This window comes from Megalops cyprinoides, chromosome 10 (genome assembly GCF_013368585.1).
Source record: "Megalops cyprinoides isolate fMegCyp1 chromosome 10, fMegCyp1.pri, whole genome shotgun sequence".
NCBI classification, from domain to species: domain Eukaryota; kingdom Metazoa; phylum Chordata; class Actinopteri; order Elopiformes; family Megalopidae; genus Megalops; species Megalops cyprinoides.
This window is the reverse complement of record NC_050592.1, coordinates 14,289,781-14,305,039: the sequence shown is the minus strand read 5'-3', so window position 1 is coordinate 14,305,039 and position 15,259 is coordinate 14,289,781. Positions and strand designations below refer to the sequence as shown.

The following is a 15,259-nucleotide window of genomic DNA, read 5'->3' as shown; positions in this document are numbered from 1 at the left end:
GGACCGTGTTTCCAGTTACTTGAGGAACTGTTGCTTAGGTGACGACGCTTTGATACTTGAGAGAAGGCGACCTAGCTGACACAGGGCGAGATGAGTATCTTTAAACTTCTTTAATTAAACTCGTGTCATTGCCGTACATAATTTCTCACACGCTTAATTTAAGCAGAATTGAGAAACTGTATGTTCTAAAAGTTTTCAGAGATTTCGATAAAAGTGTACTTGTCGAAAAAAAAATCACATTTGAATATGTTTAGCGCTATGAAAGCGACCGAGCTCGAGTTGTCTCAGTCGTTGATATTGGAAGGTGTTGTGCAATAATTTATTGTATCATCAATTTATAAAACTATCAAATAATGCATTTTCGTATTCAGCTAGGAGAAATTAATCCTCATCACGATACACAGTGATCGTCATAAACGAAAGCGTCCTAACGTAGGCCTGCGTACTATATCAAATCAGATGGGATGGGGGTACGTGTTTTTCCAAGTAGCCCATGACAAAACACTTTAAAAAATCCATTTCTGTTAAATCCGTTTAGAAGGTTTAGAAATCAAATTTTTATAGAAACATGCCGGTTCAGTCATTCCCCCTCGCATCTGTGACCATAGGTCCACAATCTTGGCGAGATAAAACGGCCCATTCTATCCGACGCGCGGAGAACTTGGTGCGCCAGTCGGATCCGGGCAGGTCCGGCTCTGCTAGCCCGCGTCGGCCACGTAGCTGCACAGCGCTTTCCCTACTTTCCGCTAGCCCACGTTTGGAATTACACGAAGCAGAAAAAAGCAAGGAGAGGGAGTGCGACAATGTTAACACTAGGCAAACAAGCCATAAGGTCAGACCGGTGTCTACAGGGACCTCGGTGAGTGGTTCTGCTGTGGGAACGGCTGATGTGACTTTGTGTATACATCAGTTCTAGTCGGTGTAAAATTGTTTTCACTTTAAGTACTGGCCCTTTGATTTGGTGGAATGAGAGTACAATAAGGCATATAACCTTCACCCTCACACTGTTAATCTGACAAGCCTTTCCTGTGTTTTCTTTCCAGCGCTCCAGTCCATCCTCTGGCCAGTTTGCTGCCCCCTTTCCTCCGCCCTGCTTGAGGGAGCTGTGTGCAGAGGCCAGCGTGAGGGTTGCAGGGGAATACATGCGTGACGTGAGGGCAGTGGAGGGGCAGTTGCGTAGACAGGCAGGCAGGGTGGGGCAGGAGGGCATCAAACTGGAGAGGGAGAAGGGGTATTTAGAGAGAATGCTGAGATCCGTAAGAAAAGATATGATGGTGAACAAGAAAAGCATGGAGGAGCGGACACTGAGACCAGCAACCACAGAGACAGTGAGTGGTACTTTTATGCCATTTTTAATAGACACTTTATTGAAGGGTTATGAGTTATGTGATTACAATAACTGCGGTACATAACTTTCACATTGCATTGCTCATTCACTAGAATGCCTTTAGATGAAAGCAAAACAGGACCCTGGGGATTTTCACACGTCTGTCTCTGGAATCCAGTTACGCTGTTTTGTTTATATTTGAGGAAAGGAAATATGAGGTGAAAGTACTTTGTACATTAGATCGCAGAGAGTAAATTCTTCTCTGACAGAAGTAGGGCAATGGATTTGCCCATACCACCACAAAGACATTTTCTTGTGTGAAAGTGATGGAATATGATCTGTGATCTGATCTGTGATCGTTTTGTTGTGCTGGAGGTCATCTGGATAAGAACGTCTGCTAAATGCATGTAATGTAATATAATGTAACACCAGGGCAATCAACTTTTAAGTCGAAATTTCACAGTCAGTGCTGGACGACGTGTTACATGGCAGTTACAGTAAACCACAAAAGCAGTTTGATTATTGTGAAGAAAAACTGACTGTCATTAGTTGACTTCATTTATGTATGTCTGTTTGCAGGGCAGAGATGGTGCAGACAAGCTGCTGGATCATGAGAAGAAGGAGCTGACTGAGCTTAAGGCCCAACTGGAGACGACACTTAGAGACACTCTGACACAACTACAAGTACTGACAACCTGTACACTAAAACATAGACTACACACGCCGCTGTCTCATGCCATTAGGCATGATTTCTTTCTTGAAGTCAATTATACAATCAATCACCTATTGCATAATTCAACTGCACAAGATTGACATCAAGTGCATTTTTTTTTTTTTTTCTGCTTGTCACATCCTGCCAAACTATTGTGTTGTCTCCCTAACCTGCAACTTTTCGTCTCCCTCTGACCTCTCCTCTCAACCCATCCCCTTCTCTCTCTCAGTCACTCAGTCAGTGCAGTAAGCTGTTATTGGAGTGTGCAAGTGAGAGGTCCAGGGTTTTGGATCTTCTCCCGCATAATGGCTCTCACTCAGCAGGAGGTCGCTGCACTCCCTCCCAAGTTCCAGTGAAATCAAAGCCCACTGGACCCTACACCCCAGGTACTGTCAGTGCCTCTTTACTGTGCTGCACTGTCCAGCGCTTGCTGTATTCACCGGTGTCTCTCTCTCTCTCCGTCTCACTCAGAGTGTGAGCAAGCAATAGAATCCTCAAGTTTGGCCCTCAGCCAATCACAGCTGCTCAGGGAGCAGATCCGACGTTTGATAGGCGAAGCCATTGCCCGGCAAAAATCAGCCCACCAATCAGTGAATGAAGGCCTGGTGAAGAAAATCGCAGAGACAGTCAGCATGAAGGTATGAGAAATGCCAAAGGGCCTCTGGAGTGTCTTAGTCAGGTAAAGGTGCTCTATGGCTCGGGTTCGATCAGAGGGATGTGATCAGCCTAAAATGACTTGGGAACCTAAAGCAGTGGAAAAAAACTGACTTGGGACCCCTGTGACACATTGTGTGCCTGTGAATTGCTCAGATGACCTCAGGTAGATTTGTATAGCCTCTGGTTGGCATTTTCTCTCCTGTAGCACTGTGAGATATGTAATGTGAAAAGGAGTGTTTGTTGGCATGCAGATATATTAGAGCTACACTCCAGCACTCCAGCAAAAGTGCAAGACAGATGTCAAAGGTTACAGATTATGGGCTGGCTTAGCTACAGTATGGTTTCTGCTGCAATTTATTGCTTTTTTAAGTGGCTGAAAATCTTGTATTTCTCTTGATCCAACACAACATCAACCCCCTTCCCTCTTCTGATTTCCTCTCTCAGCAACACCTCACAGTGAGCTCAGCCTCAACCAGGCAGGCCATTTACCGCAAGCAGAGACAACTGGACTGCATTCAGCACAGCCATGACAGGGCACTGGTCAGTATGTGTGTGTCTGTGTATGTGTGTTTGCCTGTGTGTGTGTGTGTGTATGTGTGTGTGTGTGTGTGTGTGCGTGCACTGTAAGCCTTGTTCAAATATTCAGTGCTACCACGTTATTATGGAATTTCAGACCAAGATTTGAAATATGGTATGTTCAAGCACGAGAGTCACAGTACCTCTGTGTAGGCTGGACTGCCCCCAGTACAAGTGCAGAACAGTCTGCGAGCATGAACAGCCCCTTTCACGCCCCATTTATCTTTATTGTGTTGGCCAGGGCCCAGTATCCAGTGCAGATCTGTTGTCCAGAGAGAGATTGGACAGGCCACTTGTGCAAGTCTACCAAAGACACCCCGGCACTCAGTTGCCAGAAGCCATGCATTTAATTCAGGTAATAAAACATGATTAACATGTACAGGTAAGTTACTGTAGGTTATAAAGTTTGGAATTAACAGATACTGCAATGCACATTTTTAGTCTCATTTGGAAATCTATATTTTCATCTTTTTGTAGATGTCACTGTTTTTTCTGTTCTATCATACGCTGTGTAGCTCAATTCATTGGCTTTATTGTATATTTTAGCTTCCATTACCGTTTCTCAATTTGAAGCCTGAAAGCACACTTCAAAAGGACTTCCTGATTGTTTTATTTCAATTGTATGAGTAAGGAAAACTAATCAATTGTATGTGTAAGGAAAACTAATGTAACATAGATTCTATAGCAAGCCAAGTTTTTATCTGTACACAGATAAATTAAATGGCACCACATATATATTGCACCATTCAGTGGTGGTAAAAGGCCAAGGTGTTTTGTCAAATTACTTTAAAATGCTGTATGTATTTTCATTGAACTGATATATTGTTCCATGCCTGCATTTGGTGTTGAATGCTGTGTATTTGAGGAACTTGTGCAGCCAGCACATGCCAAGCCACCCCATGATTATATTGTTTAGTCCCCAACACAATTGTAAATCAAAAATTGTTGTCTCTTAGCACTTGAAGATAGTATTCTGAAAATGGAGGTGATGCGTTTGCGTTTGTGTTCAGTGTTTGGTACCTGGCACATCCGAATTTAAATTCTACCATGTGATTGACCTCTCCTCCTCAGGGTGGCGCTGTTGTGCAGCAGTGTCTGCTCTCCTCAGGCGAACAACTGTCTCAGCTGCGCCGTGCTCACCAGCGATTGATGGTGGATCTGCGGGGGAAGGGAGCAGCGGCTCAGGTGGATTCTGCTATTGTCAGACTGCGGCGCCGTCATGTTGACCATCGCAGAATGCCCTCCTTTTTTCTACAGGGCACATGTTAAAGTTCTCCTTGGGTAATTCTCTAATCAGTGTTTCTCAATCCTACTCCTGGAGCCCCCCTGTCCTGCATATCTTCTATCTATCTTTGCTCCAAACACACCTGACTGAAATGACTAACTAATCAAAAGTGCCACTGATGAGTTCAGTCAGGTAAGTAGAGCAGGGAAAGATGGAAAACGTGCAGAACAGGGGGGCCCCAGGAGCAGGATTGAGAATCAGTGCTCTAAATATTCACCCTAGTCAAGCTTACTAGTATTATTTTACATTTCTTCATCAGCAGCAGCTTGAAATCATTGTTGGAGTTCTGTGGACCAATTTAAATATTGTAAAAGGAAAACCAATGATAATATGTTGTTAGACATACATAATGGTAATCAAGTAGATAATCTGTAAAGGGTATGTTTATAAATGCTTAATGGTTGGAGCATACATTCTGTTTTGACTTAGCAGTACCTATGCTTCCTTCAACATTGCTGTGGTACAAAAGACTCCATTAAGCACCATGTGTTATGCCCATCCTTGTCCTGGGGATTCGAAATGTAAGGTTGTTTTCATTCCACATCATCTTTTAATAACTAATGTTGAGTTAATTAGTTATTTGTTCAAATTTCAATAACAAGTTTAATGAGAGTTAGACAGATAAATTACAAACAATAATTGTTTAGGTATAATTGATGTCATTGGTATGGTGTGCTTTTGTGCTATGTAATACACAGCGTATTCCTCATTAAGTGTGTAATGATGTGTACTGAAGATTCCATTCTTGTATTAAACCTGACAGGAATTTCTTGTGTTTGCAGTATTATAATGGAGAGTGAATTTAGAAAAATTTGGATTGAAGTCATTCACTTGGAAATAATTACTTTTGATGTTTTTGCTATGATATTGGGTCAAATTTGTGCGGGATAATCTTAAATTATGGGTTTAGGGTTACAACAATAGTCATGGTAAAAAGAAAAGAAATGAAATGATTATGTATTCTCTGTTCATCATGGGAGGCTAAACATGAATGAGGCTAGACAAACATGAATAAACATCAATTTTCAAACCATATGAGTAGATATGTGGGTAATGGATTGATCTTTCACACCAAACACCCTTGCAATAAACCAGCCACATGAATATGGCCTTCAAATATGTGTTGAAGTTGTTCATCATTTATCTTTTATGATAATATGAGAAATGCTTCACTCCACCACCATTCTACATGATAGTTTCTGTGGGTATACTACTTGCAGGTTTTATTAAAACAATAACCTGCTATGCTGAAATGAGTATGCTGGTTTACTTTCCAGGTGGGGACATACATTTGTACCCATAGATGAGGTAGGCCTACTTCACCTGATTTGCTTCATAAAAGCTCCAGCTTTACATATGGATAATATGTTAGTAATGTACATTAGTCAATACCTTTGGATAAAGGTGTCTGCTCAGTTAGTAAATAAAAACTGAGACAAAAAAATAATAATAATTTTAAGTGTTGGACTACAGAAGGTAAATTTGCATATAAATCCTCAGGCCAGAGTCGAGGATTGTTCATCACAAAAGAACAAAAGTCTCAGTCTTACATAATCCTATGCTGCGCTGCAGTCTTACACTAAATGTGTGAACATTTTCCGTGAATGCAAAGGAAATGTGCGTTTTGCCTCTTCAATGAACACCAATAGGAGTTACGATTCTCTGGAATGGAATTGCGCCTGGATCCTTCATCTATATCAAGCACCCTAGACGTAGACATCTGTTCAGGAAAGGTAATGAGGTGGTGAGATATGTTATAACAACGCAAATTCATTATTTACAGCATCATTTAATTATGTCACGATGGGACAATTTTTCTCTTAGAAATGAGTATGTACTGATGGATAATCGGTGTTAACTTTAAATGTCTCATGTGAAACGCACCCTTCAATCACAGACGAGTGTCTGGTGCATTCGAGGAGAAAAACAACACATCCATCCTCTGACTGCTGGCGACCCCAGAAGCCGGATGCAGTTGTGAGATTTCCGGCGAGGAGTATGTCCATGTGAGGCGCTCTGACGCGGCCTTTTCACGCCCGTAAAGTCTGTGGTGTGGAGCTGCACACACGAGTGAGTGAATAAAAATCTTTAAATTTACGTTAACATCGTTATACCGCTTTTTATGTCGACTCAGGTACCTTCTTATGACAGTTTTTTTATATTCGTAATGCCTGTGGTGGTCATCTTATTTTCATTTATTTGAGAAACGAATTGGATATTAAAGGAAGACTAACGTGTTAGCTGCCTAGCTAGCTAAGTTAGACGTAATATGTAGCGTATGGCTACCTGGCTAGCCAGACAGCCTGTCTTGATGTAGTTCTCTTAGAATGGCTGCTATCTGCAAGCGAAGGGGCTTATTCTTCTCAATGCATACCGTGTCGTACAGTAACGCTAACAGTAGCGTTGCAGTATCCTGTAAGAATAATAGCCAAGTAGTGTTCACCATGTAGTATCGCAGTACATGAGTTAAAATAAGCACATTTAATGGCCTGGTAGTCCAGTGTAGCTTATACTTCACCAGTACGTCCCCTTACCCATCAGTTCAGTAAAGTTTACAGTCACTCCATTAGCTATATAGCATTTCAGTTCATTGGCCACTTCTACTTTTCAGCGTATAAATCTGTATGTTGGTAGACCAATACACAATCAGTTCGGACCAAGCTAATCTATTACATGTAAAATGAGCAGAGTTCAGGACAGCACTAGGGTGAAGATGTACCTGTAAATTAAGTGTTTTTTTTTTTTTTTGTTGTTGTGGGAATAACCATGAGTGGTTCATATTTGCGTTGTTCTGATCTATGGAGATGGTCTGTGCTAGTATAATATATAAACAATCAATGTATATAACAACAAGCAGTATATGTCTTTTGCACCAATTGTAGGAAAATGCAAAATTATGTAACAGCAGGACAGATTGTTATGTACTTAAAGGTTTGTGCGATGCTGAAGGCATTGGTGACAGGCATGCATTCCTGTAACTAAAGCAGAACCCACTCCTCACTTTTCCCAGGATGACTGACTGGGAGGCTGCCCCAGCTGTGGCTGAAACTCCAGAGATCAAACTCTTTGGGAAGTGGAGCACTGAAGATGTCCAGATCAATGACATCTCTCTGCAGGTAATCTGTTGCTGTTAAATGCAACCTGACTGTTTAAATATACTTATATATAATTGTAATATCTGTTTGTATCAGATTCTTTGAAACCTTCACATTGAGCTATGTCATGTTGCCATGGTATATGGCAGATAAGGGCTTGGTTGATAGAACTTTGGTCATTTTTCAATGCAGCCATGTGTGGCTTGGCCAGTGAAGGGCTTTTTGGGCTTATTGCACTTAACAGCCAGTATAATTACATCTGCAAATGAGGAATTGTGTAATTTCACCTGCACTGTGGTAAAATGAATTGATTTCCTGTCCTCCCCTCTCGACCAGGACTACATTGCAGTAAAAGAGAAGTACGCCAAGTATCTTCCACACTCAGGGGGGCGCTATGCTGCCAAGCGTTTCCGCAAGGCGCAGTGCCCCATCGTGGAGCGCCTCACCAACTCCATGATGATGCATGGTCGCAACAACGGCAAGAAGCTGATGACCGTGCGCATAGTCAAGCACGCCTTTGAAATCATTCACCTGCTCACAGGAGAGGTAATAATGGGACTTTTATTTTCTAACCCCACACCTGTTTCAGTTGGCACTGTGTTACCAGGGTTCTACACATATTTACTCTGTTAAATTAGAATATTTCTGATGTGTTAATTAGTCCTGGAATATTTGTATATTCTTGATCCCTGACCTTTTAACCCCTCCCTACCCTCTTTCATAGACTGCTTTCCATGGTAGAGGTCCTCATGTTGGCTGGACCAAACTAGATGCTGTTTGATTTGATTATCGTAAAATCAAAGAGATTTGATTGAATAGACCCTTGGTTAAAAGTAGTTTCAACATTGTCAGTGTAGTTGGTAACCCCACATTCTCCCCCTCTGTCAGAACCCCCTTCAGGTTCTGGTGAATGCCATCATTAACAGTGGACCCCGTGAGGACTCCACCCGTATTGGGCGTGCTGGTACCGTGAGGAGGCAGGCTGTGGATGTCTCGCCTCTACGTAGAGTCAACCAGGTATGACTGACTGCAGGCTCACCCCAAAGCCCTCCTTTCAGTTCTGCTGCAGTCATGTCTGAACACTCCCTCCCACTACTATAGTAGTGTTTTTCATTGCTCTGTGTACACTCTTGATCAACATGCTCCTTTCCCCATTGTCCTCGTGTTTTGATAGCCTCACCTACTCCAGGCTTCTTATTCATTGGCTACAGTTTCATGTGACGGAGAGAGGCAGAAACTGACACACCTAGTGACGATGAGCTGCACTGTTGCTGGATTCGTTGTTTGATTCAGCTTAATCACATCCTCATTGCAGAGATTTCCAAATTGGGTGCTGGCCATCGTTTAGCTCCGGGGTGTTTTGTAGAAGGTACATCTTTGTAGAATAGTGAATATGTAGAATTTTAGAGCACATCAGCAGTGTTAAAGTTGCAATGACATGACAGTCATCTTCACCAGGGCTCAAATGCAGTGTTTTGGGGGCTTGGGGACCTCCAGCTTGTGAGTAATTGCTCGCAATATGCTGACCCCTTTCTTCTTCTCTGTGTATTAGGCTATTTGGCTGCTGTGTACAGGGGCCAGAGAAGCTGCCTTCAGGAACATTAAGACCATTGCAGAGTGCCTTGCTGATGAGCTCATCAATGCAGCCAAGGTGAGGCTTGAAAAGACTGGTGTAATCAAAGTTACCCACTGTTTTAGCTGCCTTCCAATACTATAGCCTATGGATGCCTATTAATAGGCTTAACATTTTTGCTGCAGCCATATTTTATGAACTCCAGGTTTTTACTGCTCTACAGTGAGAATGAAGTACTGGTAAAATTTTAATTGAAAGTAAACTAGCTTTTGAATATGCAGAATGTATGTGATGTGTCAGTGTCTGCATTAATATTTGTATGGCACAAACAATAGCATAATGGTTGAAGCTCTGCTACCTTTTTAGGGCTGCAAAGTGACACTGTCTAAATGGTGATCTTTTTCTTTCACCAGGGTTCGTCCAATTCCTACGCCATTAAGAAGAAAGACGAGTTGGAAAGAGTGGCCAAGTCCAACCGTTAAAGTTATAAAACTGCCCTGAATAAAATTTGGAAAAACTTTACCTTGCTTCTGTCTTTTGTTTGAATGTCAGGTGGGGGTAACAGGGTGGGTCATGTGTAAACAAGGAATAATGTACAGGCAGTAATGTGCATTGTAGTCAGTGTACTGTTGTTATATGCATGCAACATATAAGTCTCTTGACAGATTTTTTTTCTCTGTCTGTGGAACACCTTGCTATTAAGCAACAAGGAACATGTATGTTGTTGCAGCTAATTACTTCACAATGAAGAGGCAGATCCTGTGTGTTATGAAAACCACAATAAATACAAGCAACACATTGCTGTCACAACTTGGGGCACACTTGCAAATTCTGAAGCGCAAATCGCTTTCTTTACCCAATAAAGATCATGCAAATTCTGAGCAGCATTTCCATCTGTTGTTCATTAGAGATGAATGAAGAATTTTCAGAAGGAACAACAATTTTTTTTTTTTTTTATCCCATGGTTGACAGCAATGCCACCAATCGCATCATAATAGACAGTATCTTTAGATTTTAGCACAGTCAGTTGTGTCAAGACAGAAATGACAAATCTCACAACCTGTCTCCATAAAACTCATTTTCTCTCTTATAAGGATAATGACGTAGTGTTAAAGTTTTCTTTAATGTACTGTAGGAATACTTTGGTATTCTGAAACAAGTCATAAAGTTACATTTTACAGTGCTGGAAGCTCAGTCTTCATCACATGTGAGGTATTTCTTGGGTGACCATCTTGTTTATTCCAAAGCAAGAAAACACACACTGAATGAACAGAGCAGTGCATACACAAACTGTCATACACAAGAGATACCTCACTCCTGGTAGCGCTGTCACTGTGCAGTTGAACTAGCAACTAGCCAGCAAGCCCCCACCCTGTGAAGCACTCCCCCGAGTCACAAGACTACAGGTCACTTGACAGTCCTTGCTCTCAACTTTACGTCTTTCATTAAGAAATAAGGGATAATTTCATTAGGCTACTCTCAATCCCTCACACTTTACCTCTGTGTCTTTCAGCCAGGCATGAGTTCACAAGGGTTTTGGTTCCAGGAATAAACTACAAGCCACCCTTCTTAGTCGACGTACTTCTCAGTCTGTGTATCCTTGGCATGTCGGACGCTCCTGGATAATCAATGTCTCAATTGGGCTCTGTAAATTCTATTAATTAGATTCAATTGGAATGATACGTTTTCTAGCCTCGGTAAATGAAAATTCCTCTGCAAATTTTCCATTTAGCCACATTACAGTAGAGAGTTCGCCCCTGTCATTAGATCGCTAACCTCCTAAATCAAATTAGGCACGTTAGGGTGGGGACATATTACGAGATTGCCCAGATAATACAGAAAAAGAGAAGGGTATCTGTGACCAACATCAGGGCAGTCCCAAAGAGAGTGAGGGGAGGACAGACAGACCCTTTGACAGTAGACTGCATGAGCAAAGATAAACAGAGAGAAGAAGGCAGAGGATCAACTGTGAGGTATGACCTGCTAACAAAGCCATGGAAATCTAATATTTTGAAGATGAGATAAGGAACCAAAAATAACAACTCTCAGAGAGAAAAAACGAAGGGTACTGATAAATTCAGTGGATTACAGAAAAAATAAAACGATTCCGCTGGAGTGACGAGGGAAGAAGTGTTGAAAGAACTATGTCCCGTCTGCTCTGCTTAGCACTTTTTCTTTGCCTGCTCCCCTTTGCTGGTAAGTAAATAGAGGGGCGAAGCTGAGGAGTAGGATTGTTGTGCTGTTCTTCGGCAGTATGGTACTGTCCACTTACTCAATTTTTTGTTTTATGGAAAAAGATGCTCATGCTGTTTAATGCTTGCTAATGCAAGTTTATATGTGTTTGTAACTGGAATAGCTAGATGTTAGTTATTAATTTTATACACATCATTTCCCCATCTCCCTGGTCAAGGCAAGCACACGGTGTTAACCTCCACACCTTCAAGCTGCCCAAATTGCCGTTCCAATGACCTCTCCTTACACTGTAAGGCTTACAGTCATGTCACTGGTGTTCATCCCTCTCTCAGTGTATTCCAAACATACTCCAAAGTGTAGTAAGTCAGCAGGTATAAAGTATCATCCTCCATCTCAGTGAAGTATTCTGTATTGTTTCCTGCCTGTGTAGAGTGTATGTATAAATGTACGGAGAATGTAAAATTTACCACCAGGTATAATACTTGATGGATCTCTCTCTCTTTCTCTTTCTCCCCCCCCCCCTCTCTCTCTGTCTCTCTTTTCCTCAGTCTCACTGTTCTGTTACACCTGTGTGTTCCCTGCTATCTCTCCACTGGACTGCATTAAGTTTCCACAGAAATGCCCTCCAGGCCACCTCTGTCTCTCTAGCACAGCTGTTGGCACCCGAGGTGAGAACACACCTTGCTGGACAAGGTGAAAACTCAATTTTATAGAATCAGATTAAAAGTTAATTATGGTAGAGTACTGTGTGGATGATATATATATGCATCAAGACTACCACCAAATTACCATGCTGGTTGCAGACACCAGTGAGTATGTGTGTAGTAATAAATACAACCCCTCTTGATATACAGTGTTATGATGTGAAATGGACTGTGAATCCAGTCTTCCTAGTATTTTTATTGTGAAGATCTGTTTTTCCATTTACTGTGTGAAACTGATTATGTAGGTTTTTCAGTGTCACATTTGTTCCTTCTAACTGGAATCCAAACAGCTGGGATGATAGTGACATTTAAACAATAAACTCTTATTGATGCATTAATTCACCATACTAAGAAAGAGATCAGCTGACTTCCTTGCATTAAATCAAATGACTAAAAAATGACCTTTAAAATTCAGTTTGAGATTTTGGAAAGCCCTTTTTGCTTCTTACGTGTGTCACACCTATAGCAACGAACACAATGCAGGGTTCTTTTATCAATAAGCTCCGTGAATATACTGTGAAATGAAATAAAAACTCTGATCTGTCAGTGTGTATATACTGTAACTCCTTTTTTTCCGATTGAGCAGGAGATTTCCGTGTGGTCCTATATGAAAAAAGCTGTGTTCTCTCCGCCCTCTGCGGTCTCACTGGAGAGAAATACACCATGGGCATAAACTTCACCTTCAGCAATGACTGCTGCGACACTAACCTTTGCAACGGGGCCACCACCACTGCTGCCTTCCACTGGACTGGCACTCTCCTCTGTCTTCCCTTCTTGTTCTCTGTTGTACTGTGGTGATTCTTTCAAATCTAGTCTTCTCCACAAGAGACTCCAACCCACAGAAATACACTGCATAAGGACAGAAAATGTAATAGAAATAGTATGCAGACATGAAGGCTATTGAACATGTAATAAATTTTACACAGCGCTCTAAATACGGACATTGCAAACAAGTAACCTGATAACACTGAACACTTGTGCACCATGTGGTGTAGGCTCCAAACAAGGAGCTGGGCTTTTGTGTAAAATTATTATTTTTTTCCCCTGTGCAATTAGTATCTCTAATGGTTTATGAAAACCATTGGCCTGAGAGAGAAAAACAAGGCCCACATGGAATGTAATTGTACAAACATTGCATCTAGATTCAATATGTCAGCCCTCATTTCCCTTATCAAGACAGTCCTAATTTGGTAGGCTTTGTCAATATCTTGCCATAAATCTACAAAGCAGATTGTCAGTTAGAGTGTTTTGGTAATTAACCATGTTTAAAGAAGCATTTATATCTAAACACCTAACTTTAACATTTCAAAGAACTAACTTCTCTTAAAAAATGAGGTAAATGTGTTCTCTGTCTTATGATAACAGTTTATGCTTATTTTAATCAAGTCAGTAAGTGCTCTGGTAGCACGCACAACATGTTATTTTATGATGATTTAAAGGGCGCTCAGAGCCAATCTCAGAAAAATATTGGTTATTTACATTTATTACAACATTTATTGTTTAACATACATTTCTAAATGGAACTTGAAATGAGTTTTAAATGTCCTGGGGGAGAAATCAGTAATTCTTCTAAAGTAAACCCCAAGGAAAGTGCAGCTGGACATACCAAGCACACGCAAAGGCATCGCTAGGTCCTTATACGGCTGATTTACAAGTGTTTAATACTTCATGTAAAGCCAAATTCTTTCTCAAGGTTACTTCCTCATAGAGAAACCCTAGTGTTGTTAAAATTGGTGTACATGATTTAGGAATACTGTTGCCCATCATCACATGTTGACTGTGTCAATGCTATAAATTTGTATGCTTGTAGCTTAATATTTTAAGTAATAAGATATTAAGAAAGTATTAACTAATCATATTGACAATCAGCACGGCAGACCTTGTGTATGAATATACAGAAAGTGAAAAAATTCACAGTATGTAATGTAAATTCATGTATGTAAATTTGCATCATATCAGTTTTCATCCTAAATGCTATGCTCAAATATACACAGCCTTCCTTTTACATGATTTCAGTGTAAAACATGATTACATGATTGCTTTTGTGTGACACTCTTTCTTTGTATTTATCATGACATAATCTTCAAACAGACTATTTTAACTGTTTTCCTTCAATAAAATGTCTTCAATCAAATGATTATCTCTCGTTCACTACAATGACATGTGAGTTTTCGTCACAATATGATGCATCTACCAAGAGAACAAGAAAAAACAATCACGATGGCTCAATAATTTACTTATTGATGTAGATAGCTGTGTATTTAAAACGTGTCTGATGACAATACAGGTCAAATAGCTAATTAGCTTGCTATGCTGGCTAGGTAGATCAGTATCGCGCTGTCGGTTCTCTGCGCGAGAGAAAATACGAGTTTCTAAAACAGGGCCTAGAAAGTCTTGCTAAACTTTCACCATAGAGACCTCCTGCGTTCACTTTTCTCCCCTCTCTCATACGTAGCAATTTGCTTTGTTTGAGCAGATTTTGTCTAGTTTAGAAAACCATTAGCAGACTAAGGTAGGAGGAAATCGTCATCGAAATAAAACATACATTAGCTGTAGTTTGCTTTTCTTAATTTTCGCTGGCCTTAGCGAAGGTGTCGTCCAGATCGGTACACTTTCGCCTAGAACGACCTGAAGTATCTGGCTAGCTAGGTAGGTAGCAAGGCATCTTTTACCTCAGTTGTTGAATTTCTGATGTTCTAAGTCAATTCTTCTTCTTCTTTAATGTACGATATTAATTAGAAGTTAAGCCAGGCTTTAACTAGCTAAATATTCGCCAGCTTTTATCTTTTTGAAGATGGTCGGCTGGTGATTTTTCTTTCTAAAGAAAATCATTTAGCTTGCTAGTAGTATAGACTAAGATCTTTGAAGAGGGTCAGATGTAAACATCATCTTAAATGACTTTAATTGTGTTTATGTTGTGATGCCTCAATATTGTGTCAGTTGCAATGAAAAATAAAATTTAAAAAATGGCATAGTGTAAACACTGTATATTTAAATGTTGTTATTATGAATAGTTCTTTACTTCTCAACAGATCGTAGCTGATATAGGAATCTTCCAGAATAGGACACATATGACTTTGAATGTTATCATGGTGACATTATCTGTCAATGGCTGTGTGTATGGTGCCAGTTTTAAG

The 15,259-nt window shown here is 40.7% G+C and overlaps 3 protein-coding genes across 3 annotated transcripts; all 3 read left to right on the top strand.

Moving 5' to 3' along the window:
* Positions 1-383: 383 nt before the first annotated feature.
* Positions 384-4,552, top strand: ccdc105 (coiled-coil domain containing 105). Its single transcript, XM_036538714.1, has 8 exons — positions 384-859; positions 1,044-1,328; positions 1,907-2,011; positions 2,269-2,425; positions 2,511-2,677; positions 3,141-3,236; positions 3,514-3,627; positions 4,344-4,552. Exons 1-8 carry the CDS (start codon positions 569-571, stop codon positions 4,539-4,541), a joined length of 1,413 nt encoding a protein of 470 aa, XP_036394607.1. The 5' UTR covers positions 384-568; the 3' UTR covers positions 4,542-4,552.
* A 1,997-nt stretch (positions 4,553-6,549) lies between these two features.
* Positions 6,550-9,747, top strand: rps5 (ribosomal protein S5). Its single transcript, XM_036539092.1, has 6 exons — positions 6,550-6,627; positions 7,568-7,673; positions 7,989-8,198; positions 8,541-8,669; positions 9,205-9,303; positions 9,639-9,747. Exons 2-6 carry the CDS (start codon positions 7,569-7,571, stop codon positions 9,705-9,707), a joined length of 612 nt encoding a protein of 203 aa, XP_036394985.1. The 5' UTR covers positions 6,550-6,627; position 7,568; the 3' UTR covers positions 9,708-9,747.
* Positions 9,748-10,323: 576 nt separating this feature from the next.
* On the top strand, positions 10,324-12,920 carry lypc (ly6 domain containing, pigment cell). The gene is made up of 4 exons (XM_036538713.1): positions 10,324-10,328; positions 11,342-11,421; positions 11,967-12,086; positions 12,709-12,920. The coding sequence occupies exons 1-4, from the start codon at positions 10,324-10,326 to the stop codon at positions 12,918-12,920; spliced, it is 417 nt and encodes a 138-aa protein (XP_036394606.1).
* The last annotated feature ends 2,339 nt before the right edge of the window (positions 12,921-15,259 follow it).

What these genes read in the sequence shown, in the direction of transcription:
- ccdc105 (XM_036538714.1), top strand. Translation starts at nt 569, where the DNA reads ATGCCGGTTCAGTCATTCCCCCTCGCATCTGTGACCATAGGTCCACAA. An exon ending in CACTGGACCCTACACCCCAG is followed by an intron (nt 2,426 to 2,510) that starts GTACTGTCAGTG and finishes CGTCTCACTCAG; the next exon opens with AGTGTGAGCAAGCAATAGAA. An exon ending in ACAGCCATGACAGGGCACTG is followed by an intron (nt 3,237 to 3,513) that starts GTCAGTATGTGT and finishes TGTGTTGGCCAG; the next exon opens with GGCCCAGTATCCAGTGCAGA.
- rps5 (XM_036539092.1), top strand. Translation starts at nt 7,569, where the DNA reads ATGACTGACTGGGAGGCTGCCCCAGCTGTGGCTGAAACTCCAGAGATC. An exon ending in TTCACCTGCTCACAGGAGAG is followed by an intron (nt 8,199 to 8,540) that starts GTAATAATGGGA and finishes CCCCTCTGTCAG; the next exon opens with AACCCCCTTCAGGTTCTGGT. An exon ending in CTCTACGTAGAGTCAACCAG is followed by an intron (nt 8,670 to 9,204) that starts GTATGACTGACT and finishes TCTGTGTATTAG; the next exon opens with GCTATTTGGCTGCTGTGTAC.
- lypc (XM_036538713.1), top strand. An exon ending in TTGCCTGCTCCCCTTTGCTG is followed by an intron (nt 11,422 to 11,966) that starts GTAAGTAAATAG and finishes TCTTTTCCTCAG; the next exon opens with TCTCACTGTTCTGTTACACC. An exon ending in CACAGCTGTTGGCACCCGAG is followed by an intron (nt 12,087 to 12,708) that starts GTGAGAACACAC and finishes CCGATTGAGCAG; the next exon opens with GAGATTTCCGTGTGGTCCTA.